The sequence below is a fragment of the Betta splendens genome, chromosome 5, assembly GCF_900634795.4.
Source record: "Betta splendens chromosome 5, fBetSpl5.4, whole genome shotgun sequence".
In the NCBI taxonomy this organism is placed as follows: Eukaryota; Metazoa; Chordata; class Actinopteri; order Anabantiformes; family Osphronemidae; genus Betta; species Betta splendens.
The window spans coordinates 10,843,991-10,870,676 of NC_040885.2; the positions used below are offsets into that span (position 1 = coordinate 10,843,991).

Here is a 26,686-nt window from a genome sequence, read left to right on the forward strand (position 1 = left end):
ATTTTCACTCTTCTGACAATAAAAGTGATCTTATAAACACAAATATGGGATTTCATCTTTACTGGAATGATGCTATTGTTGGTTGGACAGGGATTGAGTCCAGGTCTATAGATGAGGGTCGACCTCCTTTCTAAATTACACCCGTGGGCAAACGTTTATTGTCAAGCCTTTAAACGAGCAAACAGTGTCTCATTAACTCACTGTCATGTAAGTTACCATGAACATTTTCTGCTGTTTCAGGCCAATAAGCGAAGAATCCCAGATGTAGAAAAGACAAATGATGACGTCAGTGGAATGTGGAAGCTTCCCTTCATATCTGGTGACCTTTGCCCACACAAGATGCTGCTCTACAGATCTCACAGTATATCTACTGAGCCTGCTCGGTATCACCCACATCATTCAGCTACTGGCGGTGGACTCTGACCTTTTCCTTTATGAGGAAGTCTCAGGTGTGTCCCGTCGCTTATTGAGAGACAGGATTAAACCACCAGTCTCATCTCTTTGCTTCTATATTAGCCGACAACATAAATACGGGAGGAAGCAGCCCCAGCTTTCGGCCGCCACGAATCCAAGGTGAGATCCTCTGACAGTGCATTTCCACAATGTCTTTGTAGTTTGAATATTAGCCTGCGGCGCGTGGACGCTGAAAGGAAGCGTGCGGCTTGAAAATGTTTCATATTCGTTATGGTACGTGAAACTTCGGGGCATCTTTGATGGAGATGAACTAAAATACCAGTCATCCTTCACTTGTTTGTTAGTTTAATTGTACTCACATGATCCTGTCACAGTGTGTTACATAACAAAAGGTTGGCAGCACACCTGTCTTCTAAATATGAAGTAATATTAATATTCAGATCCCGGCGTTGCTAGGTGACGCTATCTATTTATCCATTTATTACTAACTAACAGACTGACTGACTGGTGAGAAACATATGTCTGTTGCGTCAGCGCAGGATGTTCAGGAGCGACAGTCCCTTCGGCAATGACACCAGCAGCTACGCCGGATCAGTGCAGTCCAAGTACGTAGCGGGCGATTCGCCGATCAATCGCTTCCTTCAATCGATGGTTCATTCCTGAATGGGCCTTTAAGCCGTGCGTTGCGTCTGTTTCACGTTCCCAGTGGTTACTCCACTATGGATGAGGCATCATCGCAGATGTCAGGTCTGTCGCGGCCCAGTGCAAAGTCAATATACCGTAAGTTAAGGCCCCGGCTGTTAAATCAAGGCGTTGTTACACTCGCTCAGAGTAATGTTCCACCACCTGCTGCCCACAGGGCAGAGGAAGGAGTACGCCGAGTCCATCAACAAGATGATGGACACGTTTCAGTACAGAGTGGAGGTGCAGTATGGCTTTTGTCACGGTGTGGCTCGTTGTGAAGCGCCTCGTTTGCCCCACGTTCAAACTGCGTCTGCGCCACAGCACCTGTTCAGCTGCGACCTGGACGGGACGGAGCTGCGGAGCGTGGCCGACTGCGTGGAGCAGCTGGACCTGCTGGAGGAGACGGGCCGCGTGTGGGCTCAGAGCATGCTGCTGGAGGTGCGCGGGGCCCGGCTGACGCTCTCCGACATCGAAACCAAGGTGACGCGTCAAGCGTGGGGCCAAATGCCGACTACAGACACAGACTGACTCCATTCAAACACTGAGCTGCTTTACTTTACCTTCTTCCTCCCATCATTGTTCTATGCTTAGCTAACCTTGTCTCGTTCTCTCCAGTTGCTTTTCTCTCTCTCTCTCTCCTAGATCTCTCTCTATACTCTCTCTCTCATCTCTCCAGTGCTTTCTATATCTCTCTCTATCTATCTCTATCTCGATATGAATTTCTCCGGAGAGAGAGAGAGTAGTCGAAGAGAGAGAGAAGAGAGAGAACGGAGAGAAAGAGAAGCGAAGAGAGGCTCTAGTGCTTCTCTATGCGAGGGAGAAACTAGTAGAGACTCTCAATCCTCTTCTATCTCTCATCTACCCTGCATCTCTCTTCCTCGTCTCCCATTTTCTTTTCTCTGCCTCTCTCTCTCGTCTCCTCTCTTCTCTCCGTGCTCCCCTTTCTTTTCTCTCTCTCTCTCTCTCTGTCTCCCTCTCTCTCTCTCCCTCTCCTCTCTCCAGTTGCTTTTCTCTCCCTCTCTCTCTCTCTCCCTCTCTCTCTCCTCTCTCCAGTTGCTTTCTCTCTCTCTCTCTCTCTCTCTCTCTCTCTCTCTCTCTCTCTCTCTCTCTCTCTCTCTCTCTCTCTCTTTCCACTCACTCCAACCGGTGGAGGCAGATTCAGTCTGGTTCTGCTGGAGGTTTCTTCCTTGTTACAGAGGGAGTTTTTCCTCCCCACTCCCACTGCTGCTGTCAAATTGAAATGATAATTTCAATTAAAGGCTTGCTGTATTTGGGATTTGTTGTGTTTTAGTTGTGTAAGGTCTTAACCCCACCTTGTAAAGTGCCTTGAGATAACTTTGTTGTGATTTGGCGCTATAGAAATAAAACTGAAGTGAGTTGAACTGAGTATGTCTGAGTCTTCCCATGTTATAACCCAGCTGCTGTGTTTGTTCAGGAGGAGCTGGAGTCCGTGGCGCTCAGCGACGTCCTGGAGATGAAGGCCGTGATGGACGGCGGCGCGTTCAAGTCCCTGCTCACGGTGTCCGTAAAGGGAGTGAGGAGGAAGAACGCCACCATCTTCATGTTCAGCTGCGATGACGTCAGGGTGAGAACAAACCCGTGAAAAATGGCTGAACTGCAAGAAAAGAAATGAACGTGGCTGTTGTTGTTGTTGTTGTTGTTGTTGTTTACAGGCTGACTATGTTCAAAAGGACCTGTCACGCGCTCTGTCCCGCAGAAAGGATGCGAGCGTCAGGTGGGAGCCCCCGGTGGAAAACGCGAGGTCACGTGACGCACGTGACGCGCCACTGACTCAGCTTTGTTCTGAAGCAGGAACGCTGGAGTCGCCGCCGCAAACGAAGCCGTGAAGAGGAACCCACGCAGCGCCGCAGCGCCTCCTGAACCTCGGGAGCAGCCTCCAGTTCGCGCCGCGTCCCCGTGGGAGGAGCCTCGGTGCGGTGAGTGACGGCACACGTGCACGCGCCGCAGTGACCGAGGAACCACAATGTGTCGTGTTCTGACCGCAGTTCTAGAAGAGGACGACATCGATGAGCCTCAGGAGGAGGAGGAGGAGGAGGAGGAAGAGGAGAGAGCGTCAACTCCCAAATACGAGGAACTGCCGCTCTCCAACAGCGAAAGCAGAATGCGTCCCACACCTGCGTACACGGAGCTGGACAGGACCGTGGTGGGTGGCCCTCATCTAATGAAAACCCATGTAAACTGAGAGCGGTTCTATCTATAGACGCATTTAGGTAAATGGGGATTTCCTTGTCTGTCTTTCGTAGGACATCCTGAATCACACTTTAAACGACATAGAAATCTTCTCAGGAAAAGTAGCCGCAGTCGTTGCTAAAAACGCAAAGAAGCAGAAGAAGAACAAAAAAGGAAAAGGTAACGCGTCGATTCCGTTCAAGCGGCAGAAGCCCGGCTCCTGCGATTCACCTGTTCCTCTCTGCTTCTTCTTCTTCTTCTCTTGTTCCTCGGCTCAGTCATGGAGGACATGCCCTCTGCGCAAGAGTTTTCAGCGTGTCTGCGTCTCATCAAATTCGCCTTCAACCTCCTGGTACGTGCCGCCGGTCGGGTTCCGCCGACCCGTCCCCGGTGCCGCCGACCCGGCCCCGGTGCCTAACGCCTCTTGCTTTGCACAGGGGGAGCTCAAAGGGAAGATCAGCAGCCCCGGCGCCCCCGAGTTCGTCCACTCCCTCTTCTCCACGCTGGGATTCGTAAGTCGACGTGGATCAAATCATAAACTCTACCACTTCCATAAATTCAGAGCGTGATTTCGGCCCAGGTGGTCTCCCACTGTTCTGAGGACGTGCCGCCGTCCGTCGTGGCGCCGCTGCTTTCCCCTCTGAGCATCCGCCTCATGAGCGAGGAGGCCTCGGCCGAGGAGGACCGGCTGTGGCAGTCTCTGGGCGACGCCTGGAACGTCCCCAGGTGAGGCGCCGGCGGCATCGCGCCCCGTGGCTCCACCGTGTGACGCTGACTCTGTGTTCCCAGCACCCAGTGGCCCGAGGACGACGAGGACGTCCCAGAATACACGCCCGTGTTCTCTGACGGATGGCGGCCCCCCGACGCCACCCGGACGCCGGCCTTCAGTGAGAGCCAGCGCAGACCCAGTCCACCGCCCGCACCCATGCAGGTAGAGCTTCAGGGGTTCCAGCTCCGCTTGGGATTAAAGGTGGAAAAAAAACCTCCGCTTTCTCTTTGTAGGTCGCAACCAAGTGGAAACCGGCATCTCCATCTCCGCAAAAAGCACGGTATTGGAGCCGTTCGGGGTTTAATCCATAGTGCGGTGACGCCACCTTCTAAACCCTTGCTGTTTGTCTGCCTTTCAGCTCGAGCGAGTCCGAACCGCGTCGCATGAGGGTCACGAAGGACTTTATTTCGAGGAACCACAGGGAGCTCACCATCAGAGCGGGGGAAATAGTGGAGGTGAGCGCGGCCGTGCCGCACGAACCCACGCGCTCACAGAGCACTCGTAACGGGGGCGCTCGGCCTCTCCACAGCTACTGGACAAGTCCAAGCAGTGGTGGAAGGTGAGGAACCGGAGCGGAGACGAGGGCTTCGTGCCCAACAACGTCCTGGAAGATCACGACGGAGGGTCTGCAGAGGTCTGTAAACGCAGCAGCACACGGCAACTGAAGCCGAAGTTCAGGACACCCACCGCAGGAAGAACAACGAGCTTAGATGTTTTGTTTGTGAACTGCATTACATGGGCTTCTTCTCAGGAAACGGCAGGCTCCCCGGTTCTGACCAAGAGGTCCAAGCCTGCAGATGTGAAAGCGTGGCTGGAGGACAAGGGTTTCAGCAAAATGTGAGAACAAGTCATTGAAAAGACCAAAAGCAGATCGCTAAGGTTTTGCAAAGAATAGCAAACCTCCACTGCCTCTAAATGCTAAGAATCCACAGACTCTAACTGGAGCCTCTGTGTGTCCGGCAGCACTGTGCGCTGCCTGGGTGTGCTGAGCGGCTCCATGCTGCTGGGCATGACCAGGGAGGAGCTGAAGTCCGTGTGTCCGGAGGAAGGGGGGCGGGTGTTCTTCCAGCTACAAGCCGTCAGGGCCTCCATGGCGGTGAGAGATCCAGCCTCGTTTGCCCGCGCTGCCGCATCGCACTGATAAACGACCCGTACGTGTGTGTCTGTCACCACCGCAGGCTGCCAGTTAGGAGAGGAGAGGCTGAGACGGCACGGAGTCCAAGCTGCCAGCAGCTGGAAGCGCTCACTTATTAGGAAACAAGATCACATCGTGATTATATGTTGATAAACAGACTCACAAGCAGAAATGGGCACGTACCAATCGTCTGATAGAGATGTAAATCATTTTGGTGCTTTGGTTTGTTATGAAATGTTATGAAATCACATCGATTGACAATTTGACAATTACATGTAAATAAAAAACATCAGGCAACCGTGTGTCTGTATCAAACTGTAACAAGAGTTCCTGATGTGTAAATCAAAGCTGCAGGTTCGCTTGTTAAACATGCTTTATTTTATTTCATGACACAGACGCAACTGGATCTGTGAAACAGTGACAGTCAGTTTCAGGCAGTAATATGGCTACAGATCACTGGGCCCACAGATAGGCAAGATAAAAAAAAGTCCCAAAGTGACAAACTGGTATCAAAACAAAGACAATGAGAAAACTATGAACTAAGCTCAAACATATATTGAGTGCAGGCATCTCAGTATTTGTAATAAATGCACTGTGAAGTTAGTACAAACTGATGAAATTGAAAGTCTCACCAGTAGAAACGTTATATTAGTTACTGTATTAGTGCACTGTGATCTATGATGTATGTCAATAACTGTTTGCATCCAAACATGATTGAAGCAGCACAATTATCAGCAGCAACTGTGATGACGATTTAATCTGTATAATACAAGCAGAAATTCACTGGTTAGAGCTCCACAAACATAAAGATTTGTTGCTTGATCTTTGTTTTCTGTGGCGTGTAGCACTTTTTTTAAACATTTATTTAGACTAAAGAGTCTAATTAAGCCAACTATTCACTATTCAGAGTTATAACAATAACGTTTCACTATCTTAGTCTGAAAATGATCAGAAGAGTAAAGCGGCCAATGCATTCACTGGTCTGAGCTTTGCCTTTGCTAACACATTGTTTGTGAGGTAGGATGCACAGACAAGTGACTGTAAAAGAATAACTTGGGCATATAGACAGGGAACCAGCAGTTACACAGCGGAACTCTTAGTTAGAACATAGCAGCCTGCTCTGTCATTTAAATTACTCCCATAATTTACTTCCAAAATGGTAGAAAGCAAGCGCCGAGCAGCATGGCCGTTAGACACTGAAACGAACGCAAGGCAATTAACGGAAAGCTGCAGAACGTAAACAGGAAGGAAATGTTGTGCTTCGGTGTGTGTCAGCAGGACTCAGTGTGGATCACAATCCAACAAAGGGCTCAAATATGATGACTGGCTACTGTAGTGAAGAACCTTTGGCTTTAAAGTAAGAGGTATCAACCTGGATCGCTCTGACAGGCATCTCACAGTTAACCTCAACCAACGAGAAATCAAATTAAGCAGGAAGAGGAGACACTAAAATAATGTGTCCGATCAGCAAATATATAGGAAAAAACTCTATATTTATGACATAATACTAATCCACAATGATCAACTGCAACAGACCTTGACGTTTATATCTGGAAAATATAAAATTTATCTTATATTACCTTTAAAAAAATACACTTTATACATGAAATCCAACAATCACACAAATATGTGACTGCAGTGCCTCCCACTACTGCACTCTTTCTTAAACACGGGTCCTTATCTTAACGCAAACGTATAAATAGCCTAAAACATAGACGGATATTTTCCAATTCTCTCCCAACCTTGGTATGAACTGGACGGTAAGGTCTGGGTTTACGATGATGATGGGAGTGGAGGACACAATTAGAGACTTGGGAGCCCAGCTTTAACCAGATCAGGGGCAAATTAGAAAGACCATGCTACCATGGTAACCATGTCCCAGCATGGTTTGCTGATGTGCGGATGATCGACGATGCAGAGTTTCAATCCATTCACGCTAATATTCAGTGCGGGTTAGTTTAGATGCTTTACATTACAGCTGGCTGTAAACTAGTTGTTCTCTCCTGCCATTCGTCACGCAGGCATGCAGAAAGCAGAGAACTACAAACAAATCAACGAAAGCTTGTTATAGGAGGGCATGCAGCTTCTCTACAGTGGACATTACAACAGCAGAGCTCCACTGTTGGCAACAGAAGAAAATATGGAACGGAAAGAGTTCGGAGAAACATGGGCATGCAGTGCTCAAGGCTGTAAAACATGAAAAGGCACTGAGAAGTCTTAGGTTAGTTCATATATACGCTGCATTCATGCAAAGGGGGGAAATATCATCAGCTTTCTGGTTTGTTCGATAGCAGGGGAATGAGGGAGGGGTCCATATCTTCATGGTGAACGCTCCTCAGACAGTGCTGGACTCACACATGCTGCTCCTATGTGTGGATGAACCGTGGGCTTTACTGCTGTGCTTACAAGCGACAACTCCCATGCTCCCTTTACACCAATGAACCAACAAGAGTGTCAACGGCTGCTGGCATTCGCAACTAAAGAGACAGTTTCATGGAATGTTTCAAATCGACCACCGAAGGTGTTTTGTTCTAAACTTCACCGCTACGCAGGGTTTCATTCCTGATGAATTAATTCTCTGATCAATATCCACAGAGACGAATGAACCACGCTGAGCGTCATGTGACTGACGCTCAGCACTGCAGCATTCAGACAGATTAATTGTCCTCTTGTTAGGATTATGAAACAAAACCTATCACAGTCGGAAGTCTTCCAGTAAAACTGTGTCTGTATTTCTTCTACAGATGATGATAGTAGCGCTATTTACTATATTTCTGTATATTTTCATATAATATATTTCATATAAAATCCAACAGTAATATAGAGTTAGAATTACTCAAGCATATGGTATTGGAGAAGCTGAAGTGCTGTGGCTGCACTGTATCCTTGGCTTTTTGGTGTCTGTGCGGTGACTTCTCTAGTTACGACCAATGCGCTCTCACGTCTCACGCTACGTCTCTTCAGTGTGATGCTGGGTGAACCACAGGACTGGGACTTTACAATGCCACACAGATCGACCGCTGCTTCAGCGGCGTCCCGGCAGGGGCCCCATGGAGAGGGAGTCCTCCTCGTAAATGGTGTCCAGCTCCTCTGTGCGCACGGCTTGAGTGATGAGCTGCAGCTCCTCGGAGAGCGTCTCGCTGCGGTACGCCACGCGGATGTCAGGGACGTTGGTGCGACGGATGTCGTTGCTCTCTGGGCCTTCTTTTGAATAACTGGGGCCCAACCAGTAGCTTTTAGCCTAGATTTGAAAAAAATGCATCAATGGGAGGCACCGATAACATAAGAAAGAGCACCACAGGCCTAAAAGCCCACATTCAGCATGATTCAAATTCTAAAGGGCTGCAGCTATCAATTATATTAGTAATAGAGTATTAAATCAATTGTGGCAGTGATTAATAATCATGCACGTGAAACATTTAGTTACTAATTAAGTGCAGAAATGTGTTTACCTTGTGTGCAAACCCACTCATGAGAACGCTGTTTCTTGCAAGCTCACACATGTCGCAGGAGCTGAGTTTCCACACCTGCGTGGCAATGCTGTATTCTTCCATCAGAGGCTCCTGCACACAGTCAAACACGTTGCACCTCTGGTGATGATGTTTTTGCAGCCATCAGCTTAATTCGGGCCATTTGACTTTACCGACCTTGGTGAAGTGAAACTGAAGAGGATCATCGGTGGACAGAGACACCATGAGGCCTCGTGACAGGTACTCTGGTAGAGGGTTGCGGTGGTAACTGAGGAACAGGCTGTTGTTGCTCAGTGGTGACATAGCGATGCCAATTTGAGCCAGGTAGTAAAGATACTGCAGCACTGGGGCCTGAAAGATCCCAAAGAGGACAATATACAATACAATATGTGTCTTTATCCTCCCTGGAATATACTGTAGTCCAAACTACTACAACTTGAATTAAACTAGCAACAAGTGAACAATAACAAATAAGTTATTTTAGCCAAACTAAGCAGTAAAGCATTTCAAAAGCACTGTTAGAAACAGCCCAGTGTTTCCAGTTCTGACCTTTCTGAGCAGCAGCCCATGTGAGATGTTCTCAGATAACATAAAACCTGACACCAGGTGGTGGATCGGCCCTGCCTCCCCACAGTGAGGTCTCAGGACAAACGTGTGGAAGCCTCGTCGCCTGTGTCGAACAAACGTATGGACAAACTTTAAATCTCACTCATTTGTTGCTCAGTTATTGTTATGTCTTAAAACCAAAATGATCTAAGGAGAATTTCACATCTGCCTCATACTTTCGAAGGTGGTTGAGCACAGTCATGTTGGCGTAAGTGTAGTAGAGGTAGTAGGAGTACGGTGGGTTGTCTTCTTCTGTCCAGTTCGCTGGCAGCGGACTCTCAAGGTTGAAAATGTGGTGCTCAGGTTTGGACTCATCATCCACACTGTCAAAGCCGACCACCTGTTAACATGCATGCCACAGTCAATCTATTAAAAATAGTCTTAAAAATAGAAAATCTGAACGTCTTGTGGCGATACTGACGTGCTCCAGAAAGAGGTGCAGCTCAGGATGGCTGCAGGGGTTGATCGTGACTTCAAACAGAGGCATGAAGATATTTTCCAACATCTCCTGGAAATTAGCCAGCTGCTTCTTTGTGTGGTACACGTCACTAGAGTGAGCGACATTTGATGACGTCACAATTATTTTAACAAACGCTTTTAGAACAAACGTGTAAACTAAGACGTAGGGAGACCACTCACAAGAGACGGGGCACCTGGACAAGCCAGCGCACGTTGTCGGAGTACACGCGATGGTTGACCGCCCACTGAGCCAACTTATCCCATTCGTCACGTGAGCGGCCATAGATGGACAGACGCAGCTCAGAGTTCTGGTACTTACTCTCCTCCAGGTCGAACATCACCTCCTGGGCAAACAGTCACAGACGATATTGCTAATGTGTTTGTATGAAATATTTGGATGCGTTTAAAAGACAAAGGAGCTGATTCATACCTTGACTATGTGTGCGAAGTACTTTCCTTCAACGTGGTTGTCAGTTTTGATGAAGATCTCTCTGAGGATGGATTCTCCGATAGGGTTGTATTTCGCATTGAACTTGTCAAACCGATGGAATGTGTTACGATCCTGACAAGTAAAGGAAATATGTTTCTTTCTACGTGTTCGTTCATAATAACAGGACATTAAGTTACTTTGTGCCACACGTATTCTCACCGCATGCATGTCCAGAGTGTCCACACTCAGGTCAAACGCTGTCAGATTCATGCTCTCAAACACATCCTTGAGGGTCTGACCCCGGCCGTTCTCCATGTGAACGATCTCCCCGGGGTATTTCTTCATCGCTCGCTTGATAAATCGCAGAAGGTGCTTCTGGTTCATGCAGGACGACGCGTGTATGTGTGTGTCTACCTGGAGTCAATAAAGAACAGGAACAATTTGTGACAGAAGAGTCATACTTTGTAAATTCAATTGAATATGTAGTGATACACAAGAATAATCATTGTAAGTCAATTAGGCAGGACATCAGACGGTCCAGTTATATTGGCTCTTGCCTTTCGTATGTTGTAAAAGTCTCTATGAGGAACTTTCTTCTGTGCTGCCAGTTCCTTCATCTCATTCAGGAGGATGTGCATCTGGAACTTAGAGCTCAAGTACTGCAAGCGGCGATAGCAGAAAGACTTCCTGTAAACAGCATGAAGACAAAATACAGACATGTATTCAAAAATCCTAAGCTAAAAAAACAATAAATAAAAAAAACATGGCCAAAGAACTCACACTGGCCCATTGATGATGAGAGCCATCATAACGTTCATGTCTGCAATGTACTCCTTTAGGTCAGGATACAGCAGGTCCACTTCAGTACTTCTGTGGAAGAAGACAGCATAAAGGTTGTCATATATGTAGTAAACACACAGTGCTTCTTCAATGGTTGAGGCATACTGTAGGTCACAACTCATACTTGTCCATATTGTTTTTCTTGGTGTATACATGGACCACGCCATCCACCATCTTGCATCCGTATCCTGTGTCTGCCGGCATATTCTTGGGGTCCTGATTGTCATAAGGGTGTGTCTCTGAAACTGGTGGATGGACAGGGGCATCTGGGGAAACAGTGGCAGAATTAACTCATTCTCCATACTATAACAAAGGCTGAAAGTGCAAGCAGTAAATGTATACTTAAAGCCACTCTTTGTTTAAAACAGACTAAAGACAACCCTATGAGAATGGATGTGTCCCTGTTGTACAGTACCAGCATCTACGGGGGTCTCTGGTATGTCCTCATAGAGTCCCACATCCACAGGCTTCATCCCGAGGTCCTGCAGTGCGTGGGCTGTGGTTTTACAGAATGTCTGCATGGAGCGGTTTATGTACTTCTCCCGAATAAATAAGGCCTTCACCACACACTTAGCAGCATCTACGAGGTCAGTGAAGGGCACCTGGAGGGACATCAAAGTTCCGCTGAGCTCAGACACAGTGGGATTTGTTTAACTTCATATGAGAACGGTTAAATAAAAATCCCCTCACTCCACACTTTTCCTCTCCTGTTATGGCGACCCGCTGGTACTCTCTCTCCATTGGCATTTCCCTCTCCTTAAAGCCATCGTCAACAGTGTCCTCAAATTTCTCCTTCATTGACCTTAAGAGAAAATATACTTAGTGAAAATCCAAAGAAGAGAACATTGGAGGAACTAAGGTGAACACAAACAGATGGAGAGCACTTCAGTCTTAGAAAAGTAAATGAATGAAAAGAGAAAACATTCTGTTTCCTTCCAGTACATGTATCTACTCCAGACTCTCGATTTGTTGGACTTTACTAATGTAAATAATTCCGGGGGCCTGTAATCACTCAGACCACTAATCAAAATTGTCTGAACTATAGTATATGTACAAAAGATCATTGTGAGTTCACTGTAAAACATCTGTTATTATCTCATTTAATGAGTCACTGCAGATAAAAAAGATACAATATAAACCTATAATTAAACTGTCAAAAGGTGATCCAGGTTTTATACTGTTTGAACTCACTGTACAGTGGTAGTGGTAGAGAGTTCCTCATGAAAAAGTAAAAAGGTTTCCAGAAGTGCTAATTTGAATATGTATCTGGTTACCAGCAGGGGGAGAAGTCCATTTCAGTATATAATATTCTCTGTCAGTGGTTCTGAAGAAAAGTAATTATGCCAGTTCCAAGGGCAAAGGGCTGTAGACCAGACACTGATAGATAGAGAGTATTGAAAAAACACAAAGATGCAAGCACAACAGAGTACAAATCACTAGAGACAAGCCTCCCGGAGCAGAGCTCACTCACTCTAGGTCTGCTGCACTGTCGATTTTCATGAAGTCCTGCTTGGCGCGGAGCAAGATGTCTGGCTCAAGCCTTGGGGTGATATGCAGCGGCGCAGCGCAGTGTAGGCAAGGCAGCGGGACAGATGGGCGTCAGAGGGAGTGAGAAGAAATTAAGCACACAAAGGGAGAGAGACCAAATATATGCACATGTAAACACGCAATCAAACGCACACACACACACACACACACACACTGGACACACAAAGCATTAACTGGATCACCAAGCATCGAGGTGACTGACATGTAAAACCATCATCAGTTAGTAGTGGTGAACCCTGAGTGACCCTGAACGTCAGAGAATCACCCAAACTACTGTGTCACAGTGTCAAAGGCAGCGTTGACCCACAGAACCTGGAGCTGAAGAAGACTGAACACCACAGTATAGCCCGGCGTTAGTTAGCCCATTAACTAGCACATTGGAAGCCGGTGAGTGCATGGAAATAAGCGTGTGTGTGTGTGTGTGTGTGTGTGTGTGTGTGTGTGTGTAAAAGGTGGAGGCGGTTACATCCCTCTGAGGCGGAGAGTTAATATAACTGCTGTGCGTTTGCGGCGTGTTTGCACTTTCTCACTTAATATCCTGGCTGATTTGCCGCTCTAATCGGTGCCGCCGCTCCTCCAGCTGTTCGATGGGGCTGTCCTCCGGGAACTCATAAGGAGCACTTCGCATCTCGCTCTCCGCCATGCTGCGTGTAAACAGCTCCTGATGGAAAGTAATCACATAATGGGCGTCAGGTCAGTTTACATGCACACGTACATGCTGAAGGCACACAAAAAAACACCTGGCGCAGGTGCTGGGGGTTAAAAAGCACCAGCCAAGGATGTGGATATGATGCAGGTTATATATTAATGTGAAAATCGCTTTTTTCCTGATCGGTTTGTCACAGATTTGACTTCCAACTCTTACCTCTGCGATCTCTTTGTATTTTTCTTCCATGGATGTTCGCAGGTCAATCGGGTAATGTGTGAGAGAAACCGGCGTCCCAGGTAGGGATCTCTGAGGCTTCAGGGGCTTGGGCCCAGATGCAGCACACAGATCTGTCAGCAGATACAGATGATACGATACAGCATGAGTCACTGGCTAAAAATCATATATTATTAATGACAGTGTTTATATTCAACCCTGACCTACAAAAACAGGGCATTTTGGCCGTGAACATTTCAGAAAAGTCAAACTGGGTTCTACTGAGTAGTATATACTTTGAGTTGAGTTCCTTTGGTCAGAAATAGTTTTGTTTGTTTCTCTGCGTTCGGAGCCGTAATTAAAGTCTCTATGTTTATATTTAGTGCTGATCCTGGCAGTCCTGGTGGTTTGAGTCAGAAAAGTACAAATTTGTGTAGTTTGCATTCGTAATCCTTAAAGCTCATACAAAGATACATACAACATATAACAGACTACATCACATCACGATTAGTAGAAAAGAAAAAAATATTACGGATGTCCTGATTAGGTTTTCATGAGCTCTCTGTTCTATTTACAGAAGATCTTGTCCTTTTTAAAGACAATAATGCAGCTTTAAGAGACCCATCATTTAAAGGAGTACTGTAGTTATGTGAGCAGGTCTTCACTCAGTCATTGGGAGTGGTGTGTTCATTCTCCTCTATAATTGGGGTCATTACTGGTGCTGTGTCTGACCTGGGACAATCAGTCTCTGCCATCTGCTGTCTGCCTTCAAGGCTGAGTTAGAAATGAGCAAAGAAGACTGGGAAGTTCTGAAGCATCTGAGATCTGCTGACCGTCGCGTGTTAAAAGCCTTGAACACACGTATACGTGCACACGATTGTTACCCAAACAACAGTGTGGCAGAAAAACATGAATTTGACAAACATTCAGTTTCACATTTTCTTAATATTTGTGGCTTTACTGTACACATGTTAGTGCCATATTTTCACATGGGTAAACAGATGACTTCAACTACAGTACACACACGGACGAACACAGATTCTCAGTATAGTATCCATCTAATCCTCCGGCCCTTCCACCACAAATGACACTTAATCCAGCACCCCTGAACTCCATTTGTCTCAGTGACATCACTGTAGTGGGGGGAACAAGCCTTCACGGCTAGTTTTACATGCTCGGTGGCAGCAAACATCACGCAAACCAAGCCAAACAATAACACATAATAACAGACTTTAGTCAAGGTCTGTGTGATTTAGTCAGTTAAGTCTTAATGTGTTCAACAGTAAAGATGAAAATGAGAAATGATTTTACTTTGATTTTAATGTTCTACTGTGATCACTGTGATGGAGTCAAGCACAGCAGCTTGACTCCAGTGTTTCCACGAGGCCTATTTACTATGGATGGTTCATTTATAAGAAGGGGCTGTTGATCACACAGGACCCATAACATAAGCTTGCGTTTTATTATTTGCTATTTCTGGAACTGCGGAACATTTTGTCAGATTCACAAGAACGTGCCTAAAGCCCAGAAAGCCCAGAAACAGGCTGTGCGTCTATTCCAGAAGGAAACGCCTCAACCTTTCCATCGCGACTTCATTTCTTAGATCAGCGAGTAATATTGACAAAGCTCTCCATCTCAGCTTTCTGTCACATCTGTGGGAGCTGAGTCCGCACACCACCCACAAACACCAGCCACCTGTTCCTTTGATCCCTAGCAGAGAGTTGTCTAGTATCCGTGGAGCTGCTGTGCTCTGTGGGGATCAATACTCTGCTTCCATCCTGTCTCATCCTCCCCGTCCCTGGGGCCAACAGTTGCAGCCAGTGCCATTCGAGCGACCCGGTTTGTTGTTTATTCTTCAATATGCTGCTGAGACTACTTTAACAACAAAAGAATCTGCATGGAACAAACAGGGAATTATTATCAGAGTTTCATCACCAGGCCTCTTCGCGGATTTGAAAAACTATGATATCTCTCCGGAGAATAAATTAGAGAGGAACAATGCTCCTTCTACTTGAGCCGTCTTTCATCACCCAGTTTAATTTCCACATTTCTTCATAGCTGTGAGGAATGTCGGTCAGTTAATTAGAGTGCGCTTACTGATTTCCAAATGATCAGCTGTATGACTGGCTGGAAGCAGCCATGGTTGTTATTCACACAGCGATGTCCACGATACGCTTGGCACCACAATAACAACTTTCAAGGTGTTTTGCTGAACACATCTGGCCTTGCGCTGCTTCTCTCAAGTGAGAAGCATTTTATGATGATCTAACCTGTTTAAGTAATGAGAACATGCGCTTTTATCTTGTATCTTCTTACATATCATCCCATAACACCAGCTTGAAACTATATTTTGTGACTGCAGTGCTCACAACCTTTACTGTTTACTGAATAAACAAAACCGGTGACAGCATCATTTGACAATATAGTTATATATAGACCATATATTTTTAAAACCTCCCAGTTGTATGCACCTTTGCCAAACACTGACATTGTCTTAATAGTCTACATATTGTTACAGTATAATAGGGTTGTTTCGAGTTTTGCCAGGGATGTCACACAGCAGCCGAGCATGATGGGCTTTTTCTTGACCACCCTTATTCCAGTACAGTGTCCAAACTTACTGTCCATTGTCTAATATGGCTCCTGTGTTCAGAAAGTATTATTTTGCCACACAGACTTCACGTCATTCCCTGAGAGGCTGAGTGATGACACATTCTTCAGATGTTCCTTAGCAACAACAGATGAGAATAAACCTGTACTTTGGATTTTCATTTTGAAAATATATAATCATGATATAATCAGTAAGCATGCGAGGTGAAACGGAGCCATCAGAAAACTAAAGCCTTCCTTTTAAAATTTCATCTTCATTTTTAGGGACTTTTTAGTAACACATTTTCTTTAGTATTTCACCACTTGCTGTAACATAAACACCCTTAGGAGAAAACAGCTACAGTGAGTCACACAACATCAACATACAAACCAGATGTCAGCTGTTTTCACAAAAAACACTGTCTTTTTTAAATATCAGGAACATCAATATGTTTAATTCCACTTTCCCAATGGAAGCTCCAGCTCCTGTATGAGCTAATCAACACAGCATTTAAATATTTATTTTCTTCCAACTTAACATTTTCCCAAATACTGATAATGTTTTTAACAAACTCACAATAATTTCAGTGGTTAAGCCACATGGCAATAATACTGCATTATGTCCTGGCAGAAGCTGGCTTAAATGCAACACACTATGAAGCATATTAGGATTTTTTGCAACAAAGAAAATACATTATGCATTTGTTTATCCTCCCACATAATTTCTACATTTCCTACCAATGTTTTCTTCAAGGTATCAGCTTCCACAGCTTCCACAAACTTTATTTACGGTCCCGTTAAGCGACACATTTAAGCATAATAGTTTCATGCCTTACACAAGACACAGTACTCACATAAGCAGGCTCCACAGTAAAAGGTACTGTTTATGAGTGTTCAGCACAGGTTACAGCGCCTCTATCTCCCTGTCTTGTCCTGTTCTCACAGTCTCCGTTACAGTCGCAGTGGCCTTGTCTGAGCTCTTGCGGGATGCTGGGACATTTAACTAGGCCTGGGACAGTCGATGCACCCTCCCCCGCTGGTACAGTAGAAGATAGAGAATGACAGCACAGACAGAGGAGAGAGACGGGATATGCTCTCTCCTCAACAGCAGCTGCTCTAACAGCAGGATTGCACAAGCTCGTCTTTTTCTTAGCTTGTAACTGTCGCAACATCCAGTGTGTTGATGAGGCAGCTTTTTTCTTTTCCCTCTGCTTCTCTCTCTCTGCCGCCGCTGCTGCTGCTGCTGCTGCTTCCTGGATTACGCCGGTTTTCAGTGCATGAGCAGCACAGCCTCCAAGCTCCCGGATTTAAATACTGGGTTGGAGCATACCACGTGGCAGAAAGGGGGAGGACAAAAGGGCCCTTCATTGTCTACTGTGCTGAAAAATGGGAGAGGCCATGCATTACTGGTCACTCCTCCTTCCCCTCCTCTCTGTTATTCATCAGCATGCAGCAGCTTCCCATGACTACGCTTGCATTTAGTCAATTTTACAAATGCCATTAAACATTAAAAAAATTACATTTTTTTGCAAAAAATCATGCCTCAAACTTCCATATATTAAATAGGATAAAAATAAATAATGGAATTAAGCAAAGTAACACTGTAATGTAGTCTCTGGCTTGTTGTTTCTTGATAATTCATTTAATAATTGTTTGGGAATCAAGTGGTCTAATGATTTATCCTTTTCAGTACTAGACTTACTAATTGTATTCTACTTGCTGTTAATATCTATGTCATCTATGTTTATGCTACTGTTGTTGTTCTGCTGATCATGTATCTCGTCTCTCACAAGAAAGACACAAAGAAGCCTGTGGCCGAAATACACAAGAAATAAGTGTATCCCAACACTACGAAAACATGTGAAAGTGAGAAAAATTAAGAGACTTTACAGACAAACGCCCGACAAAAGAGAGGGCTGCAGAAACATGCTTTAGTATGAGAAGATACAAAAGGCAGGTGCAAGACACACGAGCGACTGATATCTGGACAAATCTACATTTTTGTGTAATAACATCACTGTACAACTTTTGCAGCTGTGTAAAATCAAGTCAGCGCTGTTTCTTAGCAATGTCATCAACATGTCTCTAACCTGAGAGCAGGACCTTGTGGCCTCATACTAAAATCTCCTACATTCAGACTAAAATTCATGCATAAGTGGTTATATTACTTGACACCAGACTGAGCTGCCTATTAGTAAAAAGGTCAGCTTGCTTAGTCTAGACTGTGCATATACAGTAATAATCATTTGGCAAAACACTTTTCTCAAAAGCTCTCAGAGAGTTTGATTTATTTTTGAAACATGGCTCGACCTCTGTTGAGTTCAACACAAATCTTTCCCAAGGGAAAAATGAACAGCACATGGGAGTAGCTGTGCAGAGAGAAACACAAGCTCGCATTATAAAAGCTGTTGTCAAGCAAACCTAATCTCTAACCCTGCATACAAATTCCCAAGTGAACGACACAGGACAAACATCCAAGCAAAATACTCTGGGCTTCTCAGCATTCACACTCACACTGGTATCTCTCCACCAGGAATGTTCTCAAAACAATAAATCCCCCTCACACGCTTTGGCCGTAAAAACGCACCACAGGCACCCAAAGTCACACACACGGACAGAAACAGATCCAGAGCCTGCTGCCTGTGCGTTTTAATTAAGTGTATTCTGATTCATAAAAAAAGCCACAATATGCGCTGGGATTTATTAAATGAACAGAGGGTGCTGTGTGTTTTGTTCACTGTGGTCACAGGACAAGAAAAAGCCAAACAGAGACCACACAGCAGCTGATGCTGATTCATCTGTAATAAGATGGAGTGGATTTTCATTAGAGCACAGAGCGAAGCTGGACGCTTAACTGTACCTCAGTGATGAAATACAACCCATGATAAGCATGAGCATGAGCACAGTCTGCCAGCAAATCACACACAAGTGAGATATAGTGTGTCAAATGGTGATGGTGAGTCTAACTGCCCTGTGTGTGAATGTGTGTGTGCTTATGGTAAAAACACAGATAATGTTACACTGCCGGCCTTATATCAATACCAGACCCACTTGTCTTTGTGATAGCTTCTAGGACCTTCGTTTCTAGTTCTCTAAGGTTTCTTACTCTGAACTAAAACACTTTGTTGCATGAGGAGCAACATTGCTATTCATAGCCCAAGTAAGCCAAGACATTTTCCCTTCACACACAAAGTTGCTCTCTAGTCTGGTTTTACTGCGGAGCCGTAACTCGTTTAAAGCTGATGCTCTGACATCATACATCATATTCTTGTACACACCTTTTACATATACAGTACCGGTATTATATCACTTTATCAGAAAATGTTATGTCATTAAAAAATCACAATCACATAATCATGTGCTGTTGTGATATGAGTCATTATTTCCATACAGTACCTTTAGTAAGTTAGTCCAAAATGTGTCTTCACTGATTTAGACAATGATCTAACTGTTTAGCTGCTTTGTCCTTGAGTGCTGAAACCCACTGACTCCCTTTGAGAAGGAGTGACACTCAAAATATGCTGTAACACCCACAACTGGGCTCTGAGCAGGGTCCTGTTGGCTTGTGATTTGCTTCTATCTGTTGCAGGAGTGGTGGGTGGGGAGAGGTGGGTGTGCACTGGTGTCGCCAGTGCTGCAGGTTAAAGTCCATATGACACCAATTAGTAGCTGCGCTATTGATCGAGGAGCACTGAATATTTTTCAGTAGAGAAGCCTTCAGAGATATGGCATCGCAGGCACAGTGGACCTGGTTAATAATAAACCAGACAAAGGGTGGTACAAAAGAAGTACATCAACCAGTCCAACAGCAGCTCGGAGCATAGTCACAATCAATGTGAAGCTGACAGCTGAAACACATGAACACAGCGGTGTTTGCTCCAATCACCAGATAATCAAGCGTTAACGTTCATGATTGTGAGATACTGTAATAATATGTAACAAACCAATTTCAAACGCGAAGACAACATGTTCCAACAAAAGCAAAGATGAGCTGGCTGCACAAAGGTGAAAGGTAAACGCAGTGTCAGGACGCAGTTAAGAGCAGACAGACAGAATCCCCTTCACCTCTCAGGCAGATCCTTGAAGCATTACATACAGTATTCTGCTTCATGTGATGCACTGAGGGTCCAGTGGAAGAGGGCAGCATGCAGAGACAGGCGCAGCCCGGTGCACAAGAAAACGGACCCAATCAGTGTTTCCACCAGCGGATCAACAACACCACCGACAAAAATGATCGCTTTCATGTGCAGTAAAAATTATCTCAAGAGTTTCTTCAGGATAAACGCGTGAGGGTGCAGAGCACTGTAAAGCAGAAAATGCTGACTGATTGGCAGATTATTCTACAGCAAATCATTCTGAAAGCTAACAAAGTGATCTTTGTATTCTGAAATGTTAGTTGATAACCTACTGTACTGTACATGCTGTTCTTATGACCAGGTCTGACTGCAGAGGGCTCAGCCAAGCGGCTAATTGAGTGGACCTGAAATGACTGCATGGATGGAGAGACTTCTAAGTTATTTATTACTGCAGCAAAGACAGGCTTCCTCAGCAAATATAGTATAGTATGTGTCAACATGAATAACTGCTGAGGATCTGCTGCTGCATACTACAAACACACAACACTTGGACTGTGGTGTGGCACATCAAGCATGTGGGGTAGATCTAAATCAATAGGAACATTTAATTGCCTCACAGATGAAGTAGCGCCCCTCCTAACACGACCAGGTAGCCTCAAAGGGAGCTGCGTGGACACAGAGGACTTTGATGGGAGAGCTGAAGCTGTGAGATAAAACAGCCCCCAGTTCTGTTTAAATCAATCTGATGGTATAAGGCACATCCATAAGCAGTCAATCCCTGCAAGGGAGAAGCACAGGAAATATCCTCCGCAAATCCATTCCTACTAATTGATTTTGGTATTTCCAAAGGAAGAAATAATAAACACTTAAATGATGTATATCCATATATAGTAAGATATGTCATGGAAGGCCTGTTGTAAAGGGTTAATAGCAGGCTAGTGACTCCTGCAGTACGGAGGTGCGTTAGCACAGGATGTTTTGGTAATCTTACAGTAAAATCTGAAAAGAATTAGACAGTAAAGTGTTTGAGTCAGTTGTTAGTTGATAATTTTTAGATTAGATTTTAGATACCTATTATATGAAATGCCTGCTCAGAAACTAACACCCTCAACACTCTGTCTGTGCTGGACATTTAATTACATTTTAGACTCCATGAGCATTTACCCAGTTTCATTCCTATCTTGGAATAAAAGTGCAGAGCCCATCACAAAAGTCCCACCGACAGACAGAAACACAACTGAGAACAACCAAGAACTGCCCTGTTTCCCATCTCTTTAAACACACTTCCGAGAGCCACATGGAAATACGAGCATCTTAAATTCCCCCGCATCTGTGCAATCCCTCACTCTGTCTGTGGGGCCATCTGTCACACACACTCACCAGGACTAGTGGTGCTCTGCAGACTCCCCCTCTTGCGGAACGGGGATTTAGCCTTGGGCTTCCCTTGTCCATCCGTGGTGGAGGAGAAAGATGACATCTTGTTGCCCGTGTTGTTACTATTGGAGCAGAGCAAGTCCGAGTTGCGCATTGGCCAGCAGAGGGAGGAAGGAGCACCAGCTCTGCTGCTGGAGCTCTGCCTCATGATGAAGAAGTGGGGCGGCAGGACCTTTACTTGGACGGGAGAAGCTCCTCTGCAGAGCTGGCTCCTCCCATACAGCGGCAGGTCAGCAGACATGCTGCATGGTGACGAGCTGAACGGTAGCCCAAGGCTTCCCCAGCTCCGGCTGGGGGCCATCCTTCTTGGTTGCCCTAGCAACCAGGGAACAAGCTTCCTACCGCCAATGCAGGAGAAAATAGCCACACAGGAGGGCATTGCTGGCCGCAGAGCGAGGCTAGCATGACAGCCAGCAAGCCTGAAGACTGACTACACCCCCGCCAGCTGAGCGCCAAGGTGAGAGAAGGACAAAAGTTTTTCCACTCATCTAAAAATAGCAATTACATACGCTGAAGGCTGTGCATTCGGCAGAGGGAAAACACAGGATTCAAGTAAATAGCAAGTAGCAAAAAAATGCAGAGAATGAAGAGGGGTCAGTGTGGATAATCGGAGAAACTGGATTAGTGTGTAAGCTGACTAGTGAACTCCCAATCTTCTTTGCTGGAAAATTCTGTGGGGAGACAGAGCCTAAACACACAGAGCACAGGCCCGCCTGACGTGAGGTATTATAAATAGTGACAACCAATGCCCACCAAGTGTCCACAAAGCAACTGGTAACAAGGACAGTACTCTATAATAACTAGTAATTCATTCCCCCCTGTAATGAAAACAAAAGATATTCTGTTTAGGATTATTGCACAAAGGCGCTGAATAAAACCTAAATCTGTCACTGCACTGGTGAAAATAAGTTTTCAGTTGACTTTAGTCCTTTTGGACCAACCATAGTAGTTAGTGTCACAGAAACAATAAAGATCCCCACCTAGTGGTTTAATATTTGTAAGCAGTTCATGGTTTATAGGTTTATTTCTTCTAAACGCAATATTGCTGTGTTAGCACCTTTACATTAGTATAAAATACTGTATATACATAATCTACATAAAATTATTTCATAACACTAATAGATAATCGAAAGTAAAAATAAATAAAAGACGTTCTCTGTAATAGGCTTTAAAACACAGACTTACTTTAGCAATGATAAAATGGCAAGTCACTATTAAAAATGCTTTACAACACATCTGGCAGGTCACAAAAGTGGAAGATCTCAAAGTTTATATTTGCCACTTGAAGAAAATCTTGTTTCAGAGTGTCTCTAGCCTTTTCTGAAACCTGACCCAGTTTCACAGAGCGCTGACGCTCACCATCTTGTACAGCAGCAAAACAAAGGCTAAGAAGCAGAGGCCTACTCAACTACCACCACCAATGTCACACATCTCGCTAAAAGCAGGACACTCGCATTCTCCCAGCCCTTACCTGGAAGGAGAAGACAATTATGCTCCGCAAATAGCTCGTGTTATTCCTTCTTTGGGTTTCTCTGGCCTCTGCTGCTTGGTCAAGCTTTCAGCCAGCAACCCTTTCGCCAAAACAGGGACCACTGTGCATTTCATTGGCTGCTTCGGGGCTTTTTTTTACTCGTTTAAATCTCGGGGAATTCAGCATTTTATTTGCAGGAGCTTTACTCCTGAATGAGCCCAGTTGCATAAAGGTTGGGATGATTTATAAAAATGTACATGAAACAGAACGCAACGAATTGTGGATCTCAACTTTATTCATAATAGAACATAAAGAACAAAAGTGTAATTTGTTTATATAAAGCATCTCCTTCTCTTTAACCTTTATTGCCGTTCCTTTTGATATTTTTTTATATATAGATGCACTAAGGGGTTTCTATTGGTGAGCGACAGGCAGGACAGTTCAGCACCTGCACTCTTCTGTGAAATCGTGCTGCTATGATAAATGCAGTATGTGCCTTCGCAATGTCTTTGACCCGGTTTAACAGTACTGGAATGTCGCCTTTGCACACACCAGTAAGGTTATCCACACCACAAGATTCCAGTATAAATACTGAACAGCTGCTTTCTGGCTATTTTGTCCTCTGATGCGGAAACAACAAGGATTCTTCTGTGTGCCAATTATTAAACCTAGCAGCATTTTAGAGAGAAATATATAAAAGATATAAAACAGTGACCACAGAAAAGAGAAAGTAAAGTGTCTCAAAGTTGTACCGAAGTATAGAATCAATGGCCAAACACACACAAACCAGGTTAGTTATTAGAGTCATAACTTCATATGCTGTAGTTTGTGTCACACACACTGAAAGGAATGAGTAATAGTGGAGCTGTAGTACGACGTTATACCCGTCACACATGAACTAGAGCTCACGTTCATAGAGCTTCAGTCTGTCATGTACGCAGCGTGCGTGTTGCGAAACGTTCAGACGTGACAGGAGACTTGTGCTGAGCGTTGTGTAACGCTTCACAGGTGTCTGCGCCGCTCGCGGACTTACTTTGTGACATTGTTGACAGCGCAGAAAGGTGGCGTCGGTGTGCGGACCGTCCGGGACGAGAGGGGGTGTCCTGCCGAAGCCAAACACACGCAGCAGCACGTTAATGGGCTAATTGGCTAATGAGCTGGGTTACTGACACTGCGGAGAGCTGTCCAGCTAACCGGCATTACTGACGGACAGCGAATGACCACGTAGTGAACGTGTAGTAACCGCGTCACGTGGCTAACCGGCTAACCGGCTAGTTCATTATCTGCCACAACGTGTTACCGCTACAAATTCATTCAAGTATAATAAGAGCATTTACTCTATTCTATATTTGTTTATAAGGCCAATACATCTGTCAATAGCGTTTAGTTTTAAGTTAGTTTTACCTTTGCTCCGTTTACTGGCTTTTTGCTATGACCTGAACGCAGTTTCCTCCAAATACTTTGTTTGAAGGCGCCGCCCTCTGAGGCTGCAGCTCGGTTCAAAGGTTGACAGATGCTCGCGAGCGCGAGCGCCCACGCGCGCGCGCGCGCGCACACACACACACAAAGAGGATGTTTTTCCAAGTCCGGCCCAGATGTAGTTTCATAACACCCGTACGTGAGAGTTAATGCTTCACATAACGGTATGGTTCGCATTTAAGCGTTTTGTTTTCATTTCATGTGAAGTTGTTATTGTGTTATTAAATTGCTCGCATTTCTGTGTCAGGTAATTCGTATGTATCACTCCATGAGCAGCTGAACTATGCTGCTGCAGACACTTATTCTTATTATCAACAGACGTGGCAATTATTTTAGTAAATGATTGTTTTGCATAATCTGAATCATTAGCAAAATGTCTTTTTTACTTGTCTGTAATTTAACAACCTAAAGTGGTGCTGCCAGTTTCTTAGTGTCTAGTGTCTGGGGCCTGGCAGTATTTCACTACAATGCACATTTGATTTTCAGGCACAAAAAGTCCTTTTCATGTTCAACAGTCACAAACAGTAAAAGCAAACTAAGCCTGCCTCATGCTAAAATGGACATACAGTAGCAGTGCAGTTCTGGCTGACTCACTGCTTTCATGACTGAAGTCCAAAAGCCTTTTTAACCATGTGTGTCAGTCGTTATAAAACTTTGACCCTTGTTTAAACTGGCAGATTCCATTTATGAGTTAATAAATATAATAAATAATTCCGGTGTGAGTGGGTTGATAAGATCAGTAGTTGGAACAGTAATGGGATGGATACAGTGTGTAGGTATTAGTGTTTATGTCTCTGTTTGTTCCCCTACAAGCGTGTGTGATGCTGTGAGAAGCATATCTTCCTTGGTTAAATGTGAACTCCACTGTGTTCCCAGGTATTTTCAGTGCTGTTTTCTTGTCATCTCTGTTTTGTCAGACTTTGTTCCTGCTGCAGAATCTGGTCATGGCTTTCCTGTTACCTTGTTACCATGTTACCTGCACGTGGAGCACCAGTGTTCATCTGAAGTTAACTTTTTCTGGTTTGTTTGACGACAAGGTCAATAACTAATGACAGTGAAATAACTGAGTGAACTTCTATGTATAAAGATTTCATTGACTTACTCATGATCACGCTTATCACAACTACATTTGGTTTTGGTGCAGATCAGCTGCCCCCAGGTGGCAAAATAATGGATTACTATAGCTTTGAGCTCCTACAAGAACCATTTAGATCTTTTAATCTTGCAGATCTTCTTTCAGTGCTATTTATAGCTCAGGCCTTATTAAGTTATGGTTATGACTCAGAACTTGGTTTTCTTGCATGTTATATATCTCACAGTGTTTTGCAGATTTCCATGTTGAGCATTATTGTTTTTAGTTAATAATAAAGTCAAATATGATTTTTATTTTTATTTTGTGTGATTCGTCATGGCTATTGAGCTGGGATTTGACATCCCGTCTTTCTCATTTTTTTATTTCCCTTCTTTTTTTTTCTTGCATTTCCACACTTCTCAGTTTCCACACTTCTCAGTTTCCACACTTTTTAGTTCTCGTCTTAGTTCAGACGAGGGGTCGTTGCACTATCTGTACTCTAGCTGTGCTCCACCCAAGAGGTTAGCTAGTCACATGCACCACTTACAGAATCATTATCTGTCTTTCAGCCTCTGATGTCCATTGTTTAGGAAAAATGTTGCATAGTTGCTGTTATTTTTTAAGTATTGGCTTTGCGTTGCTTCAGTTTACAATTAGAGCAAGACAGACAACCCACCCTAATATAAAAGGTTATAATAAAGTTCATTCTTGAAATCACAATAGAAAGAGCTGGTTTAGCTCATAGTGTAAAGCACAAACACTAACACTGCTATCAAATAACAAACAACATCCGCTTTGATTCAATCTATAAAATATATTTTAAGACGTCACAGATAAGGGTGTCTTGTTGGATTCCCAATAGAGCAAACTCCTCCTACCGCCCACTACAGCACTGGAAATGTCACTAGGTAATAATTGCCATGGGGATGGCAGAGCCTGGCGAGCTGGGGGCGGCTTGACTGAGGTCCATCGTTGAGGTGTGAGGCCTGTCGCACACCAGCATCTTCAAACCAACGCACAGACTGAAACGGTACTGAGATGGACGCGTTCACACAGAGAATCTTTGCATGTTTTCTCCCTGTACGTATTTATCTATCTAACAGCTGGATATATATTGATTTATGAAGGTCATACAGTAGCTCTGGCTTTGGCCTTTGA

The 26,686-nt window shown here is 44.7% G+C and overlaps 2 protein-coding genes and 2 long non-coding RNA genes across 15 annotated transcripts; 2 read left to right on the forward strand and 2 right to left on the reverse strand.

The window, feature by feature from the left end:
* Positions 1–247: 247 nt before the first annotated feature.
* eps8l3a (EPS8-like 3a) lies at positions 248–6,019 on the forward strand. 7 transcript variants are annotated; one of them, XM_029150181.3, is made up of 19 exons: positions 248–573; positions 954–1,019; positions 1,121–1,194; positions 1,274–1,338; positions 1,420–1,578; positions 2,534–2,683; positions 2,772–2,833; positions 2,908–3,035; positions 3,105–3,262; positions 3,363–3,468; positions 3,567–3,640; positions 3,726–3,800; positions 3,869–4,014; positions 4,078–4,219; positions 4,291–4,337; positions 4,416–4,512; positions 4,587–4,894; positions 5,021–5,153; positions 5,236–6,019. In XM_029150181.3, exons 1-19 carry the CDS (start codon positions 278–280, stop codon positions 5,245–5,247), a joined length of 2,298 nt encoding a protein of 765 aa, XP_029006014.3. In that variant the 5' UTR covers positions 248–277; the 3' UTR covers positions 5,248–6,019. The 7 variants fall into 7 exon arrangements, with proteins under 7 accessions (XP_029006014.3, XP_029006015.3, XP_029006012.3 ...); XM_029150182.3 differs by having other exon boundaries at positions 4,587–4,691; positions 4,809–4,894; positions 5,021–6,019; XM_029150179.3 differs by having other exon boundaries at positions 5,021–6,019.
* Positions 2,180–2,926, reverse strand: LOC129604162 (uncharacterized). Its single transcript, XR_008694825.1, has 3 exons — positions 2,793–2,926; positions 2,412–2,713; positions 2,180–2,325 (listed from the first exon to the last, which is right to left on the reverse strand). It is a non-coding gene; the product is annotated as an uncharacterized LOC129604162 (long non-coding RNA).
* Positions 5,548–24,477, reverse strand: LOC114855217 (AMP deaminase 2-like). Of its 6 annotated transcripts, XM_029150174.3 has the most exons (19): positions 24,382–24,477; positions 24,011–24,080; positions 13,411–13,541; positions 13,076–13,206; positions 12,469–12,537; positions 11,688–11,799; positions 11,413–11,599; positions 11,122–11,263; positions 10,938–11,027; positions 10,715–10,844; positions 10,377–10,571; positions 10,158–10,289; positions 9,908–10,071; positions 9,690–9,816; positions 9,445–9,608; positions 9,212–9,332; positions 8,840–9,013; positions 8,645–8,755; positions 5,548–8,433 (listed from the first exon to the last, which is right to left on the reverse strand). In XM_029150174.3, the coding sequence occupies exons 2-19, from the start codon at positions 24,018–24,020 to the stop codon at positions 8,218–8,220; spliced, it is 2,406 nt and encodes an 801-aa protein (XP_029006007.1). In that variant the 5' UTR covers positions 24,021–24,080; positions 24,382–24,477; the 3' UTR covers positions 5,548–8,217. The 6 variants fall into 6 exon arrangements, with proteins under 6 accessions (XP_029006007.1, XP_029006009.1, XP_029006005.1 ...); XM_029150176.2 differs by lacking the exons at positions 24,011–24,080; positions 24,382–24,477 and adding an exon at positions 22,978–23,101; XM_029150172.3 differs by lacking the exons at positions 24,011–24,080; positions 24,382–24,477 and adding an exon at positions 21,453–21,885.
* Positions 21,824–25,846, forward strand: LOC114855220 (uncharacterized). The gene is made up of 2 exons (XR_003785898.3): positions 21,824–21,963; positions 25,374–25,846. It is a non-coding gene; the product is annotated as an uncharacterized LOC114855220 (long non-coding RNA).
* The last annotated feature ends 840 nt before the right edge of the window (positions 25,847–26,686 follow it).